The sequence below is a fragment of the Pseudopodoces humilis genome, chromosome 7 (genome assembly GCF_049639895.1).
Source record: "Pseudopodoces humilis isolate 2021_Gansu_Grassland_sample_001 chromosome 7, ASM4963989v1, whole genome shotgun sequence".
Lineage (NCBI taxonomy): Eukaryota > Metazoa > Chordata > Aves > Passeriformes > Paridae > Pseudopodoces > Pseudopodoces humilis.
In genome coordinates, this window is record NC_142206.1 from 27,390,330 (window position 1) to 27,408,313 (window position 17,984).

At 37.9% G+C, this 17,984-nt stretch overlaps 1 protein-coding gene across 12 annotated transcripts in view; it reads left to right on the forward strand.

Moving 5' to 3' along the window:
* NUMB (NUMB endocytic adaptor protein) overlaps positions 1 to 17,984 on the forward strand; it is a 92,153-nt gene that overhangs the window by 66,186 nt on the left and 7,983 nt on the right. For 8 of the 12 annotated variants that reach the window (XM_005522514.3, XM_005522517.3, XM_014251932.2 and 5 more), the window contains exons 3-7: positions 3,187 to 3,261; positions 8,502 to 8,534; positions 13,894 to 13,968; positions 15,831 to 15,971; positions 17,442 to 17,643. In XM_005522514.3, coding sequence (XP_005522571.1) covers positions 3,187 to 3,261; positions 8,502 to 8,534; positions 13,894 to 13,968; positions 15,831 to 15,971; positions 17,442 to 17,643 — 526 coding nt within the window. The remainder of the gene's footprint in view (positions 1 to 3,186; positions 3,262 to 8,501; positions 8,535 to 13,893; positions 13,969 to 15,830; positions 15,972 to 17,441; positions 17,644 to 17,984) is intronic. The other 4 variants (XM_088057617.1, XM_005522515.3, XM_088057618.1 and 1 more) reach the window with 1 other exon arrangement.

The window sequence follows — 17,984 nt, forward strand, 5'->3', positions numbered from 1 at the left end:
TTCCAGAGATGTAACAACAGACTTTTACAATAGTTTTTTTGGGTTTTTTTCTGAAGTCCTGAATTCTGGTGTTTAACTTCCATTTCAGACTCTAAGTAGTAGCTGCATTTCCTTTATTAAATTTTGAAATATCATTCATAAAATGCTCCTGCACTAGTAAGTTGAGCCAATATTTCAAATTTAAGGCTAAGTTGACCATTTAGCACTTCTCTTTAAAATATAAACACTAGAAGAGGTTTCAATTTTGAGTGAGTTCTTTGCCAGTCTTCTTGAGGAAATATTTTTGTCTTTGATTACAGTCCATTAAAAGCCAGATAAATATTGTAGTACTGGTTAAATACAGGAGCTGTGTATATCTACTCTCAGACTGATGAAAAGCTTGAAGACTTGGAAGGGGTCCTGCTGCTTAAGGGGCATTTGGCTATGAAAGGAGGAGGACCACAGCATTCTGGTTACAGAATTAAAATTTATTTTTACAAATAAGAAAAGTATATTGGCATGTATAAGCAATTAACACACCACCACTCCATCCCAGAAAAATTAAAAACCAAAGCAAGAGGAATTTTGCAATTGCCTATAAAATGTTCAACACCAGTGCTAATGATGAGCTTTTGGCTTCTGCAAAACTGGCTTCTGCAATGGCAAGAACAAGTTTTTTTCTTTTTTTATGAAGAGCTAGAAGTGTAACATGTGAGTGCAAACAAAGTGCCTCTTCTCCTCTATATCATAAAGAAGTATTGTGTGACAGTGTAATTTATTTTATCATTCAGAATTGGTTGATGCTCAATGAGGTCTGTGGATTGCACCCCTTTGGTGTGGATAGATGCACTTGATAAGTGTAATAATGTCTCCATTCACAGGAGTGGAAGCAGTATTGAAAACTGCAGCTAAACTTGCTGTCTCCAGCAGCAGTGGCATGACTGATTGCTGAAAGTTGGAACATGGGACTTGAATAGAGGTTTGGCAACACAGGAGAGAATGGTTGTCTGTTTTGCAGTGTGACATGAGGCAATATTTACTCTCCTCTGTTTCTCCCTTTTCCAAGCAAAAGGCAGGTTGCCAAGTACAGGAGCTGAATGGTTTGAACCTTCAGTTGGAAATATTCTGGCTACGCTGAAGTAAATGAGATGTGCAGATAGGTCAGGAAATCTGAAAGTTGCCCTCTATGATACAAATGGTCATGCAAACTGGATGGTTCAGTCCTTACACGTATATTTTTTTTCTGTCCAGTATAAACCTCAGGCTTGTTCCTGTCTATATCACTGTCTTCTTAGAGAGAAGTTACTAAACCCAAAACTTTCTCATGACAAATGTACAGCAGAATTTCTGCATCTCTGGAACTTCTCCCAGAGAAGTTGTGGTGCAATCGAGTAGTCAATGATGTACATATGTACTTCCAGACACATAGTAATTGCATCTTTAGTTGTTCCTGCTTGTGTATTTTTAGGATTAAAATGTTCTACTTCGTGTTCTGGAGAAATGAAGATCTTGCGCAAGTGTTTTAGCAAGCTCAACTGAGGGAATACAGTTGCTGTTTTGGCAGCTCCAGCATTCAATTATAAGGCTTCAGCCTCACAGAGCTCATTTTGAAAAAGCTCTAAAGAGTCAGATCTCTTTTATTTACCTTCTAATTTCATTGCAATTTATTTTTCAAGCTGTTCTCCAGCTGTGAGGGCTGATTTAAATGAAATTCTTCCAGAATTATTCCATCCACATTTAACTCTTAAGCGGCTTAAAAAAATGCCGCACAGTAAGATTTAATGCTAAAGCTCTCTGTCACTTAAGATATTGTAAATCTTTCAGCAGTTTAATGGTATATAGAGCCTTCTCTTCTGGAGCATCTTGTCTTGCATTTAAAAACCTCAACTTTCCAATTTCTATTAAATCTTTGAAACAATCTTGATTTTCACCATATAATTGAATCTCTTAATCTGAGGGTGCTTCTGTATGGTGCTGTGAGTGAAATGTTTTCCAAGACTAGTATCCTAAATAATGAAAGAAAATCTAGGAGATCTCAAATAACTCACAGCAGAGTAGTCTGTTACAGAGTGCAACTTCTTAACAGGTTATTAAACTTGTGTTTACTACTGCATTAAGTGACACAAGCATTGATTCTGGTGTTTTAAAACCACTTATTCAGTCTCTAGCTAGCCTAGAATCTAAATGCTGAATTGCACAGAACTCTTGCAACGGCAAGTAAATTGGGGGAGGTTTCTTTCACCTATAGCTCTTATTACAAAACTTCAGAAAGGTTTTGATAGTTTCTCTGGTTTTCTTCAAGAGTTAAGTACTTTGAATAAGGACATTAATTTTTCTGAGAGAACACTTCCTTTCAATGTACAAAACCACTGTGATTGGAAAAGGCAGGGAAATTGGAAAAACTAAAGCTAAAAGTTCGAGTGTAAAATTAAACTATCTATGGTACCCTGAACACTACGCTCTTGCTGTAGTGCAACTGGTTTCTCTACAGACTAATATTATTCTGGGTTGTAAATTTAAAAGCTTTGAAGCTAGACATTTCTATTCACTGTTGTGTTGCTAGGGGAGTTTTTAAGTAGTGCTTAGAAAGATGAGTATGTGGAGAACAGTTTTTTCTTTTTTTATTTTAAACCCCTCTTTGTAAGAAAAATGATTGTTTCAGTGTTCATGTAACAGCCTGTTGTTGTAATGAAGATAAACAATTTTGGTTTACAATTAAAAAAAAGGGGATGGGTAAATTTCTCATGTTTGGATATTACCATTCAAAAATATTTGGTCATCCTACTGTGTAGTGTAATTTGGTTTTCAATACTAAATACATTTATCATTATTCAAAAACAATTAATCACCATCATCTCTATACTGATGTAAGATTTTCGTGCTATGCTAGTAAAAAAAAAAAAAAATTACTAAAGCTCATGATGAATATGCAGGAAAGCACAGTTTTCAGTACTTTTCAATTAAATATTTTTCCCTGAGTAGGGAAAGTTTGTCCCTCCAAATTTCTAGTGGTATTATGCTTTTCTGTTGATGCTGGTGATATGCACAGTCAAATTTCCAAATGCAGATTTAAAAGAAGACTGACAAAGTGCTGGTAGTGTCTGTCACATAAGCTGCACTGAGATGAATTCAGATATTGGATTCATCAAAACTCAGGGAGTTTAAGGAGCTGCTGTTAACCTTTTATCCCCATACTCTTTCCTGCAGTACTTGGGACACGTCGAAGTGGACGAATCCAGAGGAATGCATATCTGTGAGGATGCTGTGAAGAGGCTGAAATCTGTATGTACATTTGTTTAATGAAAACATTGGCTTTGGGGCTGTGAGCGTTACTGGAAAAGGTCTGTTCGGAGCAGGGCTCCAACTAAAGACTGAACTTTTGACCCATGTTAGGAGAACAGTTGGCTGGTTTGAGAGCACTGCTGCTCTTGGGGGGACATGCTAATCTGATGATGAGAGGGAGAGTTACAACTGTTCTTTCTACTTGCAGAAACTATTTGCAAAACAAATGTGTAAAAATTCTCTGTGACCTTTCAGGCTAAGTTGGTACCCACATGGGACTTCAACCATTGTTTTTTAACAGCTTCTCCCTCTCTCTCTTTTCTTCTCCCCCTCTCTCTTTCCCTCTGTTGCCTGCCACTTTAATAGTGACTTAATTCACCATTATTATACAAAATATTACTTGTTTTAGGATGCTTTTTTTTCTAATGCACTGCAACATTGTAGTCATGCATGAAATAATCTGGCTTGCATCTGCTCAAAGTGGCCTGAAGGCTGCCTAATTCTGATATGTCATGAAATGGGCTGCTCTTAGTTTGGCTTCTGTGAACGGTTGCTCCTGTAAATGGCACTCGTTCAAAGCTCTTTGTATTTCTGTGGCTCATTTGAAGAGGTCTTGTCATCTCTTTCCTGCAGTAATAATACCGCAAAATCCTGCGGAAATAGCAAACTCCAGAAAGGCAATGATCAGTCTGTCTAGGAGCTGAGGCTTTAATACTTGAAAAGAACAGGAGAAAGGACATGAAAAATTTGAATTTTTAATAGAGAACTGCAGTGCTTGTCATCACTTCTCTTATATGTTTTATCTATATACATTTCTTTCTATACATCTATACATACAGTATGTGTTCGGTGGAAGAAACCCTTGAATCCTTGCAGCTCAACAAAATCTGTCAAACAGGTCCATCAAACCCTTCTACTGCACTTTTACTGATTTAAAATATGTGCCCCTGGACATCCTTTTTCTTTCCTCACCAGTCTGAGAACACAAACACCTTCCATCTGAACCTGTTTTTCCCTTCTTCCTAGCACACAGCAGAGGATTATAGGTTATCTTTTCTGCCTTCTGTTGTGCTGCAAAGTTTGTGAATTGGTTTAGTGCTCTGATGAAAATCAAGTCTTTTCATTCTTTTCTTTCTCAGCTAATGTATAGTAACCTGTTAAAGCTGCATCCCATCTGTTCCCATTCAGTCTGCAGTGATTAGTGATTGATTTTTATTAAAAAGGGCCACACAAAATATAAATGAGTTTCTTTGTTTTGTGGATTTAGTTTACATACCAAAAATTGCAAGTACTGACCGCATAATCAATTGCATCCGTTTTTGTCTCTCTCGGATTTTTATTCTCTCAGAATACTTTCTGTTAGCACACCAAATAGCACTGCAGTATCTACTTTGTGCAATTTCTTTCATTCTCTTCCCTGGGGAGCTATGCCCTGAAGTAGCTGTTCTCTAGTTTATAAAAATCTTACAAGTCCATGAGCCAGCTAAGTGTAGCTGAGCTTATAATTAATGAGATACAGTAGAAGCATAGCACTCAGTTTCATCTGGAATCTGGATTTTTAGGATTGTGATTCTTGATCACATGAATTATTGATTAACGTCAGACTTGGATATCTAACTTTTACAGTTTTTTCAGTATTTTCTGAAAGTAAATATTTAAATTTCCCTAATCCATGTTATGTCATTATTCCCAATTTGGATGGCATGAATTTATCCATTGTCTTAAATTAACATTTTTCTTCAGATAATTTTGATTTTTTTCTGCTGTTTGATGTCTATGTGTACACCAGATACAAGTTTGCATCTCTTACAATTGCTATTTGTCTCCTTTGTCAGTGTTGGAAGCTGAGAAGTAGAGGTGAAATTCTCTTTGTGCCCCAAGAGGAAGATTCAGATTACTGAAATTACTTTGCGTGCTTTGGTTGCTGGACTCTATCAGATCCAAGGTCCATTTGGAGCTGCTCCCTGCTATTCAAGCCTTGTCCCTCACCCCCAGCATGTGGGTTTTAAACCAGGGGCATTTCTTTAGGACATCACTATTACTGAAAGCTCTGTTCTGTTCAGGACACTCTTAATTTAGCAGAAGCCAAACACTGGGTGATATTTCAGCATGTGAGGAATGTGATCAGAAAACAGTTCATTCTTCTGGTAGTCCCTTGATTTCACATTACTTAGTTATTTTGATGGGCTTTCTCTTGGTTTCGAAAGAATTACAAGTTTGAGCTGCAGTGCTTAAACTGAAGGACTAACTTAAGGGAAATTGGACTTCACTTTTAATGTGATTAAATGACATTGAAGTGTATGTGGGCTATTTTAAACTTTATTCTCTGCAGGTAAGGTGTGGTTTTATAAATCCAGTCAATAAAAATTAGAATTGTTGAAATATTCATATCCTGTAGCTTCCAAAAATTAAGTTCTGTCTGTCTTATTCTAACAGATACATTTTTGACTCTTAATTCTTGCTGTACAACAGTTGGCAATTCATTTGGGGAACTGAAGACTGTTCTTTTATAGGACTGACTACTGGGTTTTAAAAGATCTTATGGGATTTGCTAAGAAGAGTATAGAACAGCATTAATCTTGAGTTTAGGACTAGTTTAAGTGCTACTTTGCTTTTTGAAAGAAAAGATGCAGACAGATATCTCTATTTCTTTATTGTAGGAAGTAACCTTTCAGAGATTTTTTTATTACCTGCTCCTTTAATGGGTGTAATTGTTTTTGAGTGCTGCATCTTGCAGAATTTGCAAACAAGTGATGGTGAGCATTTTATTGAGACATTGCTTAATTGACAACTGAGTACAAGAAGCCACTTTTAGCTCAAGAATCCCTCATCCATACTGTATTCTGTTGTTACAGTTTTATTGCTCTGAAACTGCACACCAACAATACTGTAATTTTCTGTCTGATGAAATGTCATCACAGTCTCATTAATAGATCAAAACCCCTCATATTCAGCTATTAGTTCATTATTAACATGGGTCTGTATTATCAACAGAAGTTGCATCTTTCCTCAATAGAACATTACCAATGTAGCTTACGTTATTCCCTTAGTAGAGATATATTGCTAGCTTTGTATACATTTAATATCTGATAAGATTCTTGTACATGAACATGAAGCTCTAATGGTTTCTTCAGAACCATTTCACTGAAATTAAAATATTTAGTGTCAACTGGAAAGCAATTTTTAGGGCCTTGTTAAGTGTATTTAACTCAGGTGTGGGAACATCATACAGAGACAGAAGTGTACTCTCTCATGTCATATTTTGATTTTAAATCAGCTTTAGCTTGTAGTATTGGTTTCTAACTTGCCACTTTTTGTTTTAAATTATGCATTTGTTTTAATATATGTTCTTGTTTTAGCAGGTAAAGAGACATAATTTAATATTTTTTTTAAAAAATGCATTAGTTATCTCTAAACTGCATTAACTTAGTGTTGTTTAAAACTCATTTTGCATGATGCCTTTTCCATTAACCTTGTCTAGTTTATTTAAAAAAATAATCTTGTTTAACAAGCATTTTTCTGAGAGCAAAATTAACCTTCACCTAAAAATGAGGTAGCTTCTGGTGAATCTCTTTAGCTTTTGCTGTCTTTAAAAAGCTGTTATTTAGTGTAATTCAATAGTAATTGCTCAACTTGGCAGCAGCATCCAACCCCTTCTCATTATGTACACTACATTGTGATTAATCCATTAGTTCCCCTCCTAGTGTTCAGCATATCCTGTCCAAATACATAACAGTTCCTGCCTCCAAAAGTGGTTAAGATTTTCAGCTGACTGAGCTTGGAGATGTTCTTTATACAGTGTCTGAGTTGATGTAAATATATTACAGATACTTGGTAAAGTGTTCAGTGGAAGGACATTGAGGAGCAAAGAGGGACACACCAGCAGGGCCAGGCCAGGAAATGCAAAGTTGTGATGGACACTCCCTCCTTAACTTGATGTTTCCTGACTTTTGTTGCCTTGTGTCAGAACCATAGCTTTGATATAAATATAACCTTGTTTATCAATCAATATTCAGACACTGCCTCAGGATATTTGTGGCAATACTTTTAATATAGTGGTATCAATGATGAACATGTTGAATTGCACAGTGTAAATGTGAGGTCAGGGGCTGTCACAGAGACATTCCCTGTCTCTTCTGCAATTCTCTACCTCCTCCTCGTTACTGCTATACCAGAGCTTTCTTAGAAGTGAAGTAATTTGGAAAGACAGTGGGAACAGCTCTATGCTTCACATCGGCTTCCCTCACACGCTGAGCAGCATGTGGTGTGCTCACAGAGCCCAGGCCTGGTGAAGTGTTCTCTCATGTAGTTTACTTTTCACAGTCTGGTAACAAAATAAAGCAAGTGAACTAAACTGCATGCAAATATGCTTAAAATTGTGTGCTGGCTTTTTCTTAATGTGGATTGGGCAATCAGTATAATTGCTTTCCTGAAGAAATTTAGGAAATTGTAGTTCAGCCCTTGGTATCCTTGCACTTGCCTAACTCTGCCTGCCTAAGCTGATTTTAAAGGTTGTTCAACCTATCAGTTCAGAGCTGTAGAATGAATAACTAGTACTTGTATAAATATTGCATAAAGCCTTGGAAGGCTTTAGAGAAAGAAAAAGGGGTCTCATTTGTATTTGAGTTTTACCACAAGCTTATGATGAAATTCCTTGTTCTTCAGACAAGGCTGCGTAAGATTTGAAGTGTAAGAGTAGCATATAAGCCAGAGCAACAGACAAATGGAATAAAATGCAGCAGTACTTACCCCTGCTTTGTATCAGCCATACATACTTCTCCAACATACAGAACATTAACTTAGGGTAAGAGTGATCAATACAGAGCAAACTAGACTGCAATTCTGGAGTTAAAACTTTGCATTTCACAAGAGCCTGTACAGTATTTTACTTGTTTAACCACCATGTCTGCTGCCAAGTTTGGTTTATAACCTAACCAAAAAGGACTAAACAAGGGAGAGTGAAAATAAAGTAACCACTTTGCATGAAATTGGGGCTGAGGTTTTTTTCTTTCCACCAATTTCAGGGCATTAGCTTTTTAGAATTGTGTGTGTGCCCTTTGATCTGCATTTTCATAGGATTATTTTCACATTTGCCTGTCGCACCTTCTCATGGATAACTCTAAAAACCCCTTCCTTTCCCTCCAAACCCTATTCTTGTGTGTGCTTGTTGGTTTGAAAACCCTGGGACATTTTAGCTACCTACAGTAATAGCGCTCGACTTGTCCCCCCTGTTCCTCCAGGAAAGGAAGTTCTTCAAAGGCTTCTTTGGAAAAGTAAGTTTAATGCCTTGTTTGTGCTTGCACTATAAGGAGTTACATCCCTGGTATAGCACTGCCATAAAATCAGGGTGTTGAGAGTTCCTTAATCCATTTCAGAATATTTGCTTCTAAAACAGACTTGGAAATATTTTGATCAAAGAATGTGGTTTCAAAAGTAACCTGAAACAAACTTAAATATCTGTGGACTGTATCAGAAATCCAGTGTTCTGGAGTAATTTGGTCTTCCTGAAAAAAATAAAATTTTCTTTTTTGACCCTTAAACTTGTGCCAACTCACATCACCTGGGCAAATACCTGCAGAGCAGTTGAGATCTGTGCTTTATCAGTGCTTCATGTTCAGATGCCTGGCAGCATGAGTTGATCCCCAAATATTAGCACTGGGAGAAAACAGTGTACCATCCCTTAAACCTTCCTTTTTTGAGCACAGTCCTAATTCAAAGGTGTATGAAGATGAGATCAGGCATTTACCTACTATGTTTTCCTAATTCCAGCTCAGTCTCCAGTTTCTATCATTGCTCTTATTTTCACAAGGACAATGTCTTAAATAGAAGGGAAGCAACTCTTTGTCCCTGACTAAGAATGTGCTGTACTGGTGGTTTTATTCCTGCTGCCTACATTTCTGCAAGGCAGAAAGACCACACTGTCTTTTACCTCTCATCTGTTTCCTACTTCTGTGTTTAAAATTCCTGTAAAACCTTTTAGTCCAGCTTTCATATGGAGTTAATCTAAAATAACGGCTTCTGAAGTATCTTGTTATAAAATGAAACTTTGCTTAAATAGAAACTAACAGGTTAGTAATGTTCATACTTGCTGAAGTCTTTTGAAGCAGATTATTCTCTGGTCCTGGATTGGTGTGGGCTTTACTTGGGGAGTAAGTAAGGGTTTTTTCAGCTGATCCTTTTTCACCGTTCACTTGGATAGTGGTGGATGTCACACAGGGACATCTGTTTCTCCAATTCTGGTTTCTTCCTGTGATCTGGGAAAGCACACATCCAAAGTGTAGTGGTGGTGAGGGGCTAAAATATAGAGGATGGCAGATCTGTCAGATTAATGAGAACAGTCCTGTGTGCAAGTCAAATCCTGGAGCTGGAATCTAGAAAGACCGGACCCAAAGTCCTAAACTGGAAACAAACAGAAAGCCCCCCACCTCAACCTAATTAGATATGTTTGTTTTCTCTCTGCTTGTTGGTACTGACTTATGGTAGGGTACATAAGAAAAGCAAAGATGTAAAAGGAAAGGTATTTGCATAGCACTTAGGTAAAAATCTTTCTTTGACTTTTTAAATTATTAAATATGCCATCTTCCCTATTACATCTTGGTTGATATTTAATGAGGTCTGGTACTTTACCACAGCCATTTTAGATTTCCTTTCTTTTGTATTATAATATTTTGACAAAAAAGGACCTACTTCTGCTTCAGCCTGTGAATTTCATTAATTAGCACTGAAGCCTCTTAAATCCATAGTGTTTAGATATCCCCACAGTACCAGTATACCTTTATTAGCAGCTTCGGCCTATAACAGGAGCCCACATCTAGGGAAATCTGCAGGAAAAGGGACAGCTGTTCTCTTATTAATAATTGAGAAATACTAATAACTCTAATATCTTTTGGCTGTCTCATCTATAATTTCTCCCCACATGCCTTGCATTGGGATTAATATAAAATTCCAAACTGCAGAGCTATTTAAAACACTTTAGCAGCTTTCAGAAAGTCAGTCTAAACATGTTTGCTGCTTTCCCTGTCCATATTTTTCTCCTTGTAAAAGATAAATACGATGGGTTTGTGTCTGGAAATGTTCAAGTGGTTAGTACTGAAAACACTTTTTTTCAGCTTCAAATAAAAATGAGATCTCTTGACAGCTCCAGGTTAGGCTTTTATGGTTATCAAATAAGCTGCCTTTTTTAGGCAGCTCCTTTTAAAACTAAAGCTTTTCTGTTGTAATGAGTAGTAGTACAAATTTGTTGATCCTTGTCATGTTTCGCCTCCGCAGAGTGTGTGTATTTCTCATCACATGATGTTTTGTATAGTGCTGAAATGAAAAATTTTCTTCATATACACCTCAGGCTCCAGGTATATCTTAGAGATGTGTTCAAGTCACAGGATAGGATAAAATATATTAGGCAGAAAAACTAGGAAGAAAGTTAAAGTATTTTAAAAATGCATTATTCTGTTCTGGCATCCTTAATACTTTGTTTTCTACCTTACAATATAACAAGGTATCAAAGCAGCTACTTTTTGTTTGGTGGACGCCCATCTCTAGGCCACTGTCAGTTTGACAGCGAGGTTTAAGTCATGCCCAGCCTGCCATGGACCTGCTTTGTCCTCCAGCCTTGTTGTGTGCTAGGATAAGTGTCCACCTGCCCTCCCAGAGACGTCTGAGGACTCTGAAATGAGTCCAGATAATGGATCTCATGCTGGAGCAGATAAGTGACCTCCCCAGAAGTGCTGAGCAGTGCGGTTTCTATCAGTGCTGACTCAGCACTGACAAATCAGGCTCCTGGGGATCGGTGCCACACGTGGCTCTCCTCAGGCAGTGGTCTCATCTAAAAGCTCTAGAATATGAAGACAAGCTACTGATCTGGATGTCTAGAGAGTCCCTTGGTAGCAACATTTCAGAGCATCCTGTTCCAGTGGATATTGGCTGCTTGCTTTAAATAGTTCTGTTTGGAGTTGCCTGTTCCTCCCAGCATTTGTTACGCAAGCTGCCATCCTGTGTTGGAGTTCACTTCCCGTGCAGTATCTTGTAGCAGGTCTGATCTTTGTCCAGTATGTGCCAATAGTGCAAATGCTTCTATCTACTCTGTAATCACCTTTTACTTGGCAATATACCACCCATAGTGGAGTAATACTTTGATTTGTATATCCAATAGAAACTGAATTGGAGGAGTATGTTCCTTTATACATCACTGGAAGGCACAGATAAGCTGAGAATTCATTACATGTAAAAATCGTTCATTGTCCAGCAGTAGTAGCAGTGGGTTTGGGGTATAGACTGTAAGGATAAGCCCTTTCAAAGCACTGCATCCACCATAAATATAGAAGAAGGAATTGGGAGATGAAAGTGAATTTTCTTTTTCTCTTAGTGTAGCAAACCCATCTTTGGTTATCTTGCATGTGGAACCTAATTTTTCAGTGGGAAAAGAGGGCTTAGGAAACTCTTCAGCCTTTTCATTTTATTCTGAGAAACATGTAGTTCATGTGTTAGCTATTTCTAAATCCTCATTTGGTAAAATAGTGAGGAGTAGCTCTGCTGAAGATCAGCATTGCTTTATGAAGTACCCAGCTCAGTTAAAACTTGGCTTTAATACAAATTTCAGGAACTGTTCACAGTTTCTGTAGGGGCAAGGGTTTTATTGTTTGCTGGGGAAAGATGTGTATCTGTAAATCTAATGATGGCAGTCTAAACCAAACAGTTACCTGCAGGCATTATCTTCTCTTCATTGTTTGTCTTTGCTTGAAATAAAGATTTTTAAGACTTATGGCTTATAAACAACCAATACTCTTTTAAAAACAGTTTAAGGACACAGACCATTTGTTTTGGAATTAATAGGGACTTCCAGGCTGTGGAAACCAGCTGAGAATTGAAAATACAGACTATATTTTCTGTATTGATACTGCCTTTTAAAACAAAATATTAGAAGTAACTTTTATAGCTGCCATATTTTCTAACACATATGATAAGTAAATTTAAGTGTATCTTCTGTTGTGAATTGCACTCTTTCCGTTAGGCATTCCAGAATCTAAATTAAACATTCTCTGGGGTATGCAACAGGCTGGATGGTCATTTAGAAACTTGCTTCTGCAAGCGCTTCTCTGTAGCTTGCTTTCATGCTGTGCTTATTTTCTCTCTTTCTTTCTTTAAATGCTCTTCTGTGGAAGTCAGTGCCATTCTCTTTTCTCAACAAGCTTTTTGAAAATGCTCAGGATGTCATTGCTGCTTCCGAAATTGGGACAGATAGTTCCTCCCCAAAAAAAACAAACAGAAGTTCTGCCAGCACCTTTTTCTTCACACTTGCTGCTCTCTCTGAGAATGAAACCAATGTGATATAATTGGAGACTTTTCACTCCAAGATATTTAATTCTTACAAGTGTTAAAATTGGTGTTGCAGACTTGGAACATGCAGTGGCTTATGCCAGAATTGTTCTTGTTCCATTACTTGCTGTAAGAATATAAAGTTTATATATCTGCAATTAACTATTAAAAATTTTTAAAATAGTTGCAATTCTAGTTTGAAGCCACTAGCTGAAACCCCATCATCTTTCCCCCACCCCATTTTTGCTTTCTTCACTCCCTGCAGTGGTTTCTAGTGGGTGCCATTAGCAGCCACAAACTGTGTAACCCCAAAACACATTAAGAGAATATTTTAATAACTGGCTGAAGTAGGGGGATTTTGAATTAAAGCGATATACTAAAAGAAAAGGTATTAGTTTTCTAGTAGTAATTCTCTGTAACAACCAGTAAAATTATGTTGACCTATTTTCTTTTTGATGAATTAGCTTCAGAAGAATATTATGTTTATACTGTTTTCTGTAACTTTCCCTTGGAAAGTAAACAGCCTAGAAAGAATCTGTAGTTTAAATGGCTCCTGAAGCCTTCCTGTGTTTCCCACTTTTACTTAGCCTCAGCTTGCAGTAGCTGAAAGTTCCCACAGTCAGGTTTTGGATAAAAGCCAGACCACTCTCCGCTGCGCCCGCCTGCCACACACCACTGCTTTTTCCAGATATACACCAAAGGGTTAAGAAACCCTATTTTTATACCTCTCTCCCAGTATAAGACATTTAGGTCTTAATAAATGAGTGAAACATCTTTGGGTGATTGATTTTAGCATTAAGCTTGTGAGCTTTATAAGCTACACAGTAACTGATGATTTTGGGGTACTTTTTACACTGGTTTAAGGTGATACCATGATTCTGCCATGGGACTATTGGGGCAGAGGGTAGGGCTGGTGGAAATATCAGGTAAGAATTTTCCCATACTTAAACTTGTGCTGAAGAAGCTACCTGTGGTGTAACTCCTTATGAATGAGTGTCTTCTGACTCTAGTGGAATTCTTCACCCACTTGATCAGTCTTGAATTCTTTACTGTCAGTGGATGTACACCTTATTTCTGCCTCACCTGTCCTGTGCCCTCTCCCCATCCCCACGACGTGCTGTTTCTGAAATACTGGCTTTGGCTTGGTTCTCTTAATGTTTTGCAACTTGGATTGAGCTTTGGGCATCCTACTGACCATGGACTTCATCTACACTTAATGTTATAGTTCTTGGAGAGGGGAAATGGGAGGCAATGGCTTTTGGCCTAAAACTGTTTTGTTTTGTTTGTTTTTCTTTCCTTTTTTTTTTCTTTTCTTTAAAGTCTGGGAAGAAAGCCGTCAAAGCTGTCCTGTGGGTTTCGGCGGATGGACTCAGAGTTGTAGATGAGAAAACAAAGGTTAGATTTCCCTGGGCAAAAGTTTTAAATCTCTCTATAATAATGTATGTGCTGTATCTTTAAATTGACACCAATTTTTATGTTGCTGCAAATGTTGGTATTTGAAAGGAAGACTGAAGTATGTAGTTTAGTTTAATAATTTCTTGTTTTGTAAACATATGTAAGCCTGCTAATTTTTTTCCCAGTTAATTCCATACTACTATCAAGACACATTTTGTAAAATGTGGCAGGTGTAGTACAAGCTTGCAATATTTTTTGTTGCATTTACTGCAACAAGCATTTGTTTTCCTGATAAGTTCTGTTGGCAGTGAACTTGAAGAGTGCCTGGACTTGGTTTTGCACCACTGCAAAAGGTTGCAATAGTAATGCATGGGCAAACTCACAGATACATATATATGTTAGTCAATATTTTTGGTGCATCCAAATCCTAGAATGGATCTGGATGAACAAGAGCTTCAAAAAATGCAATGAAGAGAGTAAATGAAATAATGAAGATTGTAGCTTCAGACTCAAACTAATAGCAAAGATGTTGGTCTGAAATGGAAAACTAATATATTTGTGGCATGATTCTAGATTGTGTTACAGTTTTTCATTGTGAAATTACAAATTTTTATTATGAATTAGTACACTGTGTACCACCAAGGCACATGTGTCCAAGTAAAAGCAAATGATTCTTGGTTTTATGTAATGTAGGCAATTAGAAATAAGAGCTTTAGGCTTACCACCACAAGTGCAAGAATTTTAAAAGACGGCATGGCTATGAGAACAGTTGTGACTCTTGTCAGTCTGAAATTGTTTGTTTTATGTTCATATCAATTGACACTTACTTTTGTCAACCTAAAGGATTATTTCTCCAAGCCAGCACTGACAGACAGAGGTAATTCATATCCCTCTGGAGTGCAACTGCCTGTCAAATATCTGCTTGTGGTTAGACTTCTCTAGGGCTGCTGTAGTGGTATGGCTGATCAGAGCTAAAGTTGCTATTTCTCAGGAATTCACTTTCTAATACAAACATACTGATATGAATGAATTCAGTATACTGATTGCCTCATGTAAAAGTAATAATACATATATTATTTTTAGAAACGTCTCTGCATATGTGTAATATTTTCAATTTGAATTTTAATAAGTCGTGCAGACTCTGGATGTAATTAAAAGTATAGTATTTAAAAAGAAAATAAACCATTGCCTCCTGGTAGTTGAATGCATCAGCAGAGGTGCCAAGTACTAGCCACCAATCAAATGAAATAATTTGGAAAAATATATTAAAAAACTAATTTTTCATGAGGATGGCATAATGCTAAACTACACTATCTCCTTTTTAGAAACACTTCTCCCATCTATGGGATTAAATAGGGAGCATTTGGTGCTGCCAGTGCTGCTGGTGCTTTTGTCTTGCATCCCTGCTTAGCTGACTGGGAGATGAGTTTTGCTCTCTATGTAGCAGCTGCAAGAGCTTTTCACACTTGCATACCTCTCCCCTAAGTTTCAGTGCTGTGTTTTAATCACAGTGAAGACTTTCTGGTTGCAAGACTATGGAGCTGCTGTAAAAATAAAATAACGTGTGCCTCCATAGTCTAGAGGAGAGGTCATAGGAATTAACTGAGACCCTAAATTCTTAAGTGGTGCACTGGCACACCTCTCCCAAAGATGGGTGGTGGACAGTGTCATCTCTTCTTTTTGTTTCGTACTGGGAATAGATTCTGAATGACAACTGATAACAGATCATTACAACCACATCAGGTTATCCCCTTTTTAGTACCACTCATTTTTGTGCAATTACTCCTGACAATGGTTTCTTCAAGTGTTTGGCCATATTTCCTCACATTTCTTTTATTGTGGGGGGGATTTTTTCCCTCTAGGATCTTATAGTCGATCAGACAATAGAGAAGGTTTCTTTCTGCGCACCAGACAGGAACTTTGACCGGGCGTTCTCATACATCTGCCGAGACGGCACAACGAGACGCTGGATCTGCCACTGTTTTATGGCTGTGAAGGACACGGTAAGTTCAATATGGTGTGTGGCCAGCTCTCCCAGCTCTTAGCTAGAAGTAAAGGGCAGAAAAATTGAGTACCTGGAATAGTGCAGTATGTTTTGACTCCACCTAAGATTTACTTAGTCCTTGTAAATTGTTTTAATTCTAACTCCCTGTATCTGAAATATTTGCCATCCTTTTGTGGTGCTTTTTCATGGAGAGAAATGCTGCTCAGCCTGTGTGTAGACGGAGTGCAGTCAGCCTCAGATAATCTCCAGCAGAAAGGAACTACTCTTCTAAGAATAGACAGAAAATTTTCTCATCTGAAAATGTTTACAGCCAAAAACTGAAACAGAAATGACAGTTTTTCCAGGAGAAAATCATAGTGAGTAAATACATACTGGTTATGAATGCAGCATCTTGTATGTGAGTGTTATCTTGAATGAAAAGTCATCTGAATGTTAAAAGATGGAGCTAAACTGAATTAAATTAGCATTCTATTTGCTTCTGAGTGACAAAAAAGTTTTGAGTAGGTTTAAAATCAGTTTCTTGCTGTGCAGACTTAAGTAAGTCATTTAACTCCCTGATCTGACCTTTTCTTCTGTCTGCTATTTGTTGAATCCTGCCTATATTATACAAAGTGCTTGAAACCTCATGTAAATTCACTGTGTGAACTCCTCAGAGCTGCACATTCAAAGCAGTGGTGCTTGATAATTTATCATTTTTCTTTAAACAATGAAGTCAGAAATTCCCAGTAAACTTACATTGGAGCTGGAACATTTCTGTTTTCCTCTGTGAATAACAGGTCAATTCAGTTACTGATTATGATAGATGAGTTGATCTACTGGTAGCAATAGTGCCTCTGATTCAACTGTAGCAGCTGTATCAGCTGGGTTGCTGGACTTCCTCCAACTTGAGTTTCCTTTTTACAGTTGTTTTACAGTTATTGGATAGTGGGTTCTTTTGACTTGGTGAATAATGGAAGTGCTTTTCATTAGGCACTCCTGAATCTAACTTCTGCATTTGGCCAGGACCATTAAGAGGTGTGAGTAGTCACCACAGTCCTTTTAACTTTCACAGGTGCACACAAGGGTAGTGTCTCCTTGAGCCCTTCGTAAACTTTCTCCAAGAATAGCATTTACCTGTGCTTTAGGACTTAGACCTTAAGGCTTCTTCATGAGAGTTTTTGTGCACAGATGTATCTAGAGGCAAGGGATCGGTGCAGGCACGTTATTGTGCTGGCATCTTAGTTGCAGTTGAACAAAACAGATCATCCAACAATCTCATTCATTCCAGGGTGGCCTTCTTGAACACGGCTTGTGCATTAGTAGCTGGGAGTCTCTATGTACCAGGTTTAAGGCTGAAATACAATCAAAATAGTTTTCTTTAATGCCTTCATTAGATTTGCCTTGTAAAGGCAGGTTATCAGTTTGTGATGTTTGAAGCACATGTATGTTTCTGTTCAATCACTGTGTGATGCAATGTTGTCTTGTGCAGGGGGAAAGGTTGAGTCACGCCGTGGGCTGTGCATTTGCAGCATGCCTGGAGCGAAAGCAGAAGCGAGAGAAGGAGTGTGGAGTGACTGCCACCTTTGATGCCAGCAGAACCACATTCACTAGAGAGGGGTCATTCAGGGTCACTACAGCTACTGAACAAGCAGAGAGAGAGGAAATTATGAGACAGATGCCGGATGCTAAAGGTACGGGATGCAATTTAAACAATCATCTGCAGCAAGCAGAACCAGCACCGAGGCCTCTGCGAGGATTGAAGCTTAATGTCCTTACAGCATTCTATCTCTTGAACCGTACTATGTTCATATAATATTCCCAGACTCTTGTCATTTCACAAGATGAAAATTGCTCTCAAATTCACTCAGCATTTCCCCACATCTTCTAGAAAAGGTGCAAGTGGCTTCGTACGTGAAAGCTGCTTCTGCTTTGTTTTGTCAGGCTGCTTTATGGCAGAGAACCCTGTAGGTACCATACTAAAAGGCCTTATTAGAAAATTGTTTAAAAAACGGAACAAGCTTGCCAGACACAA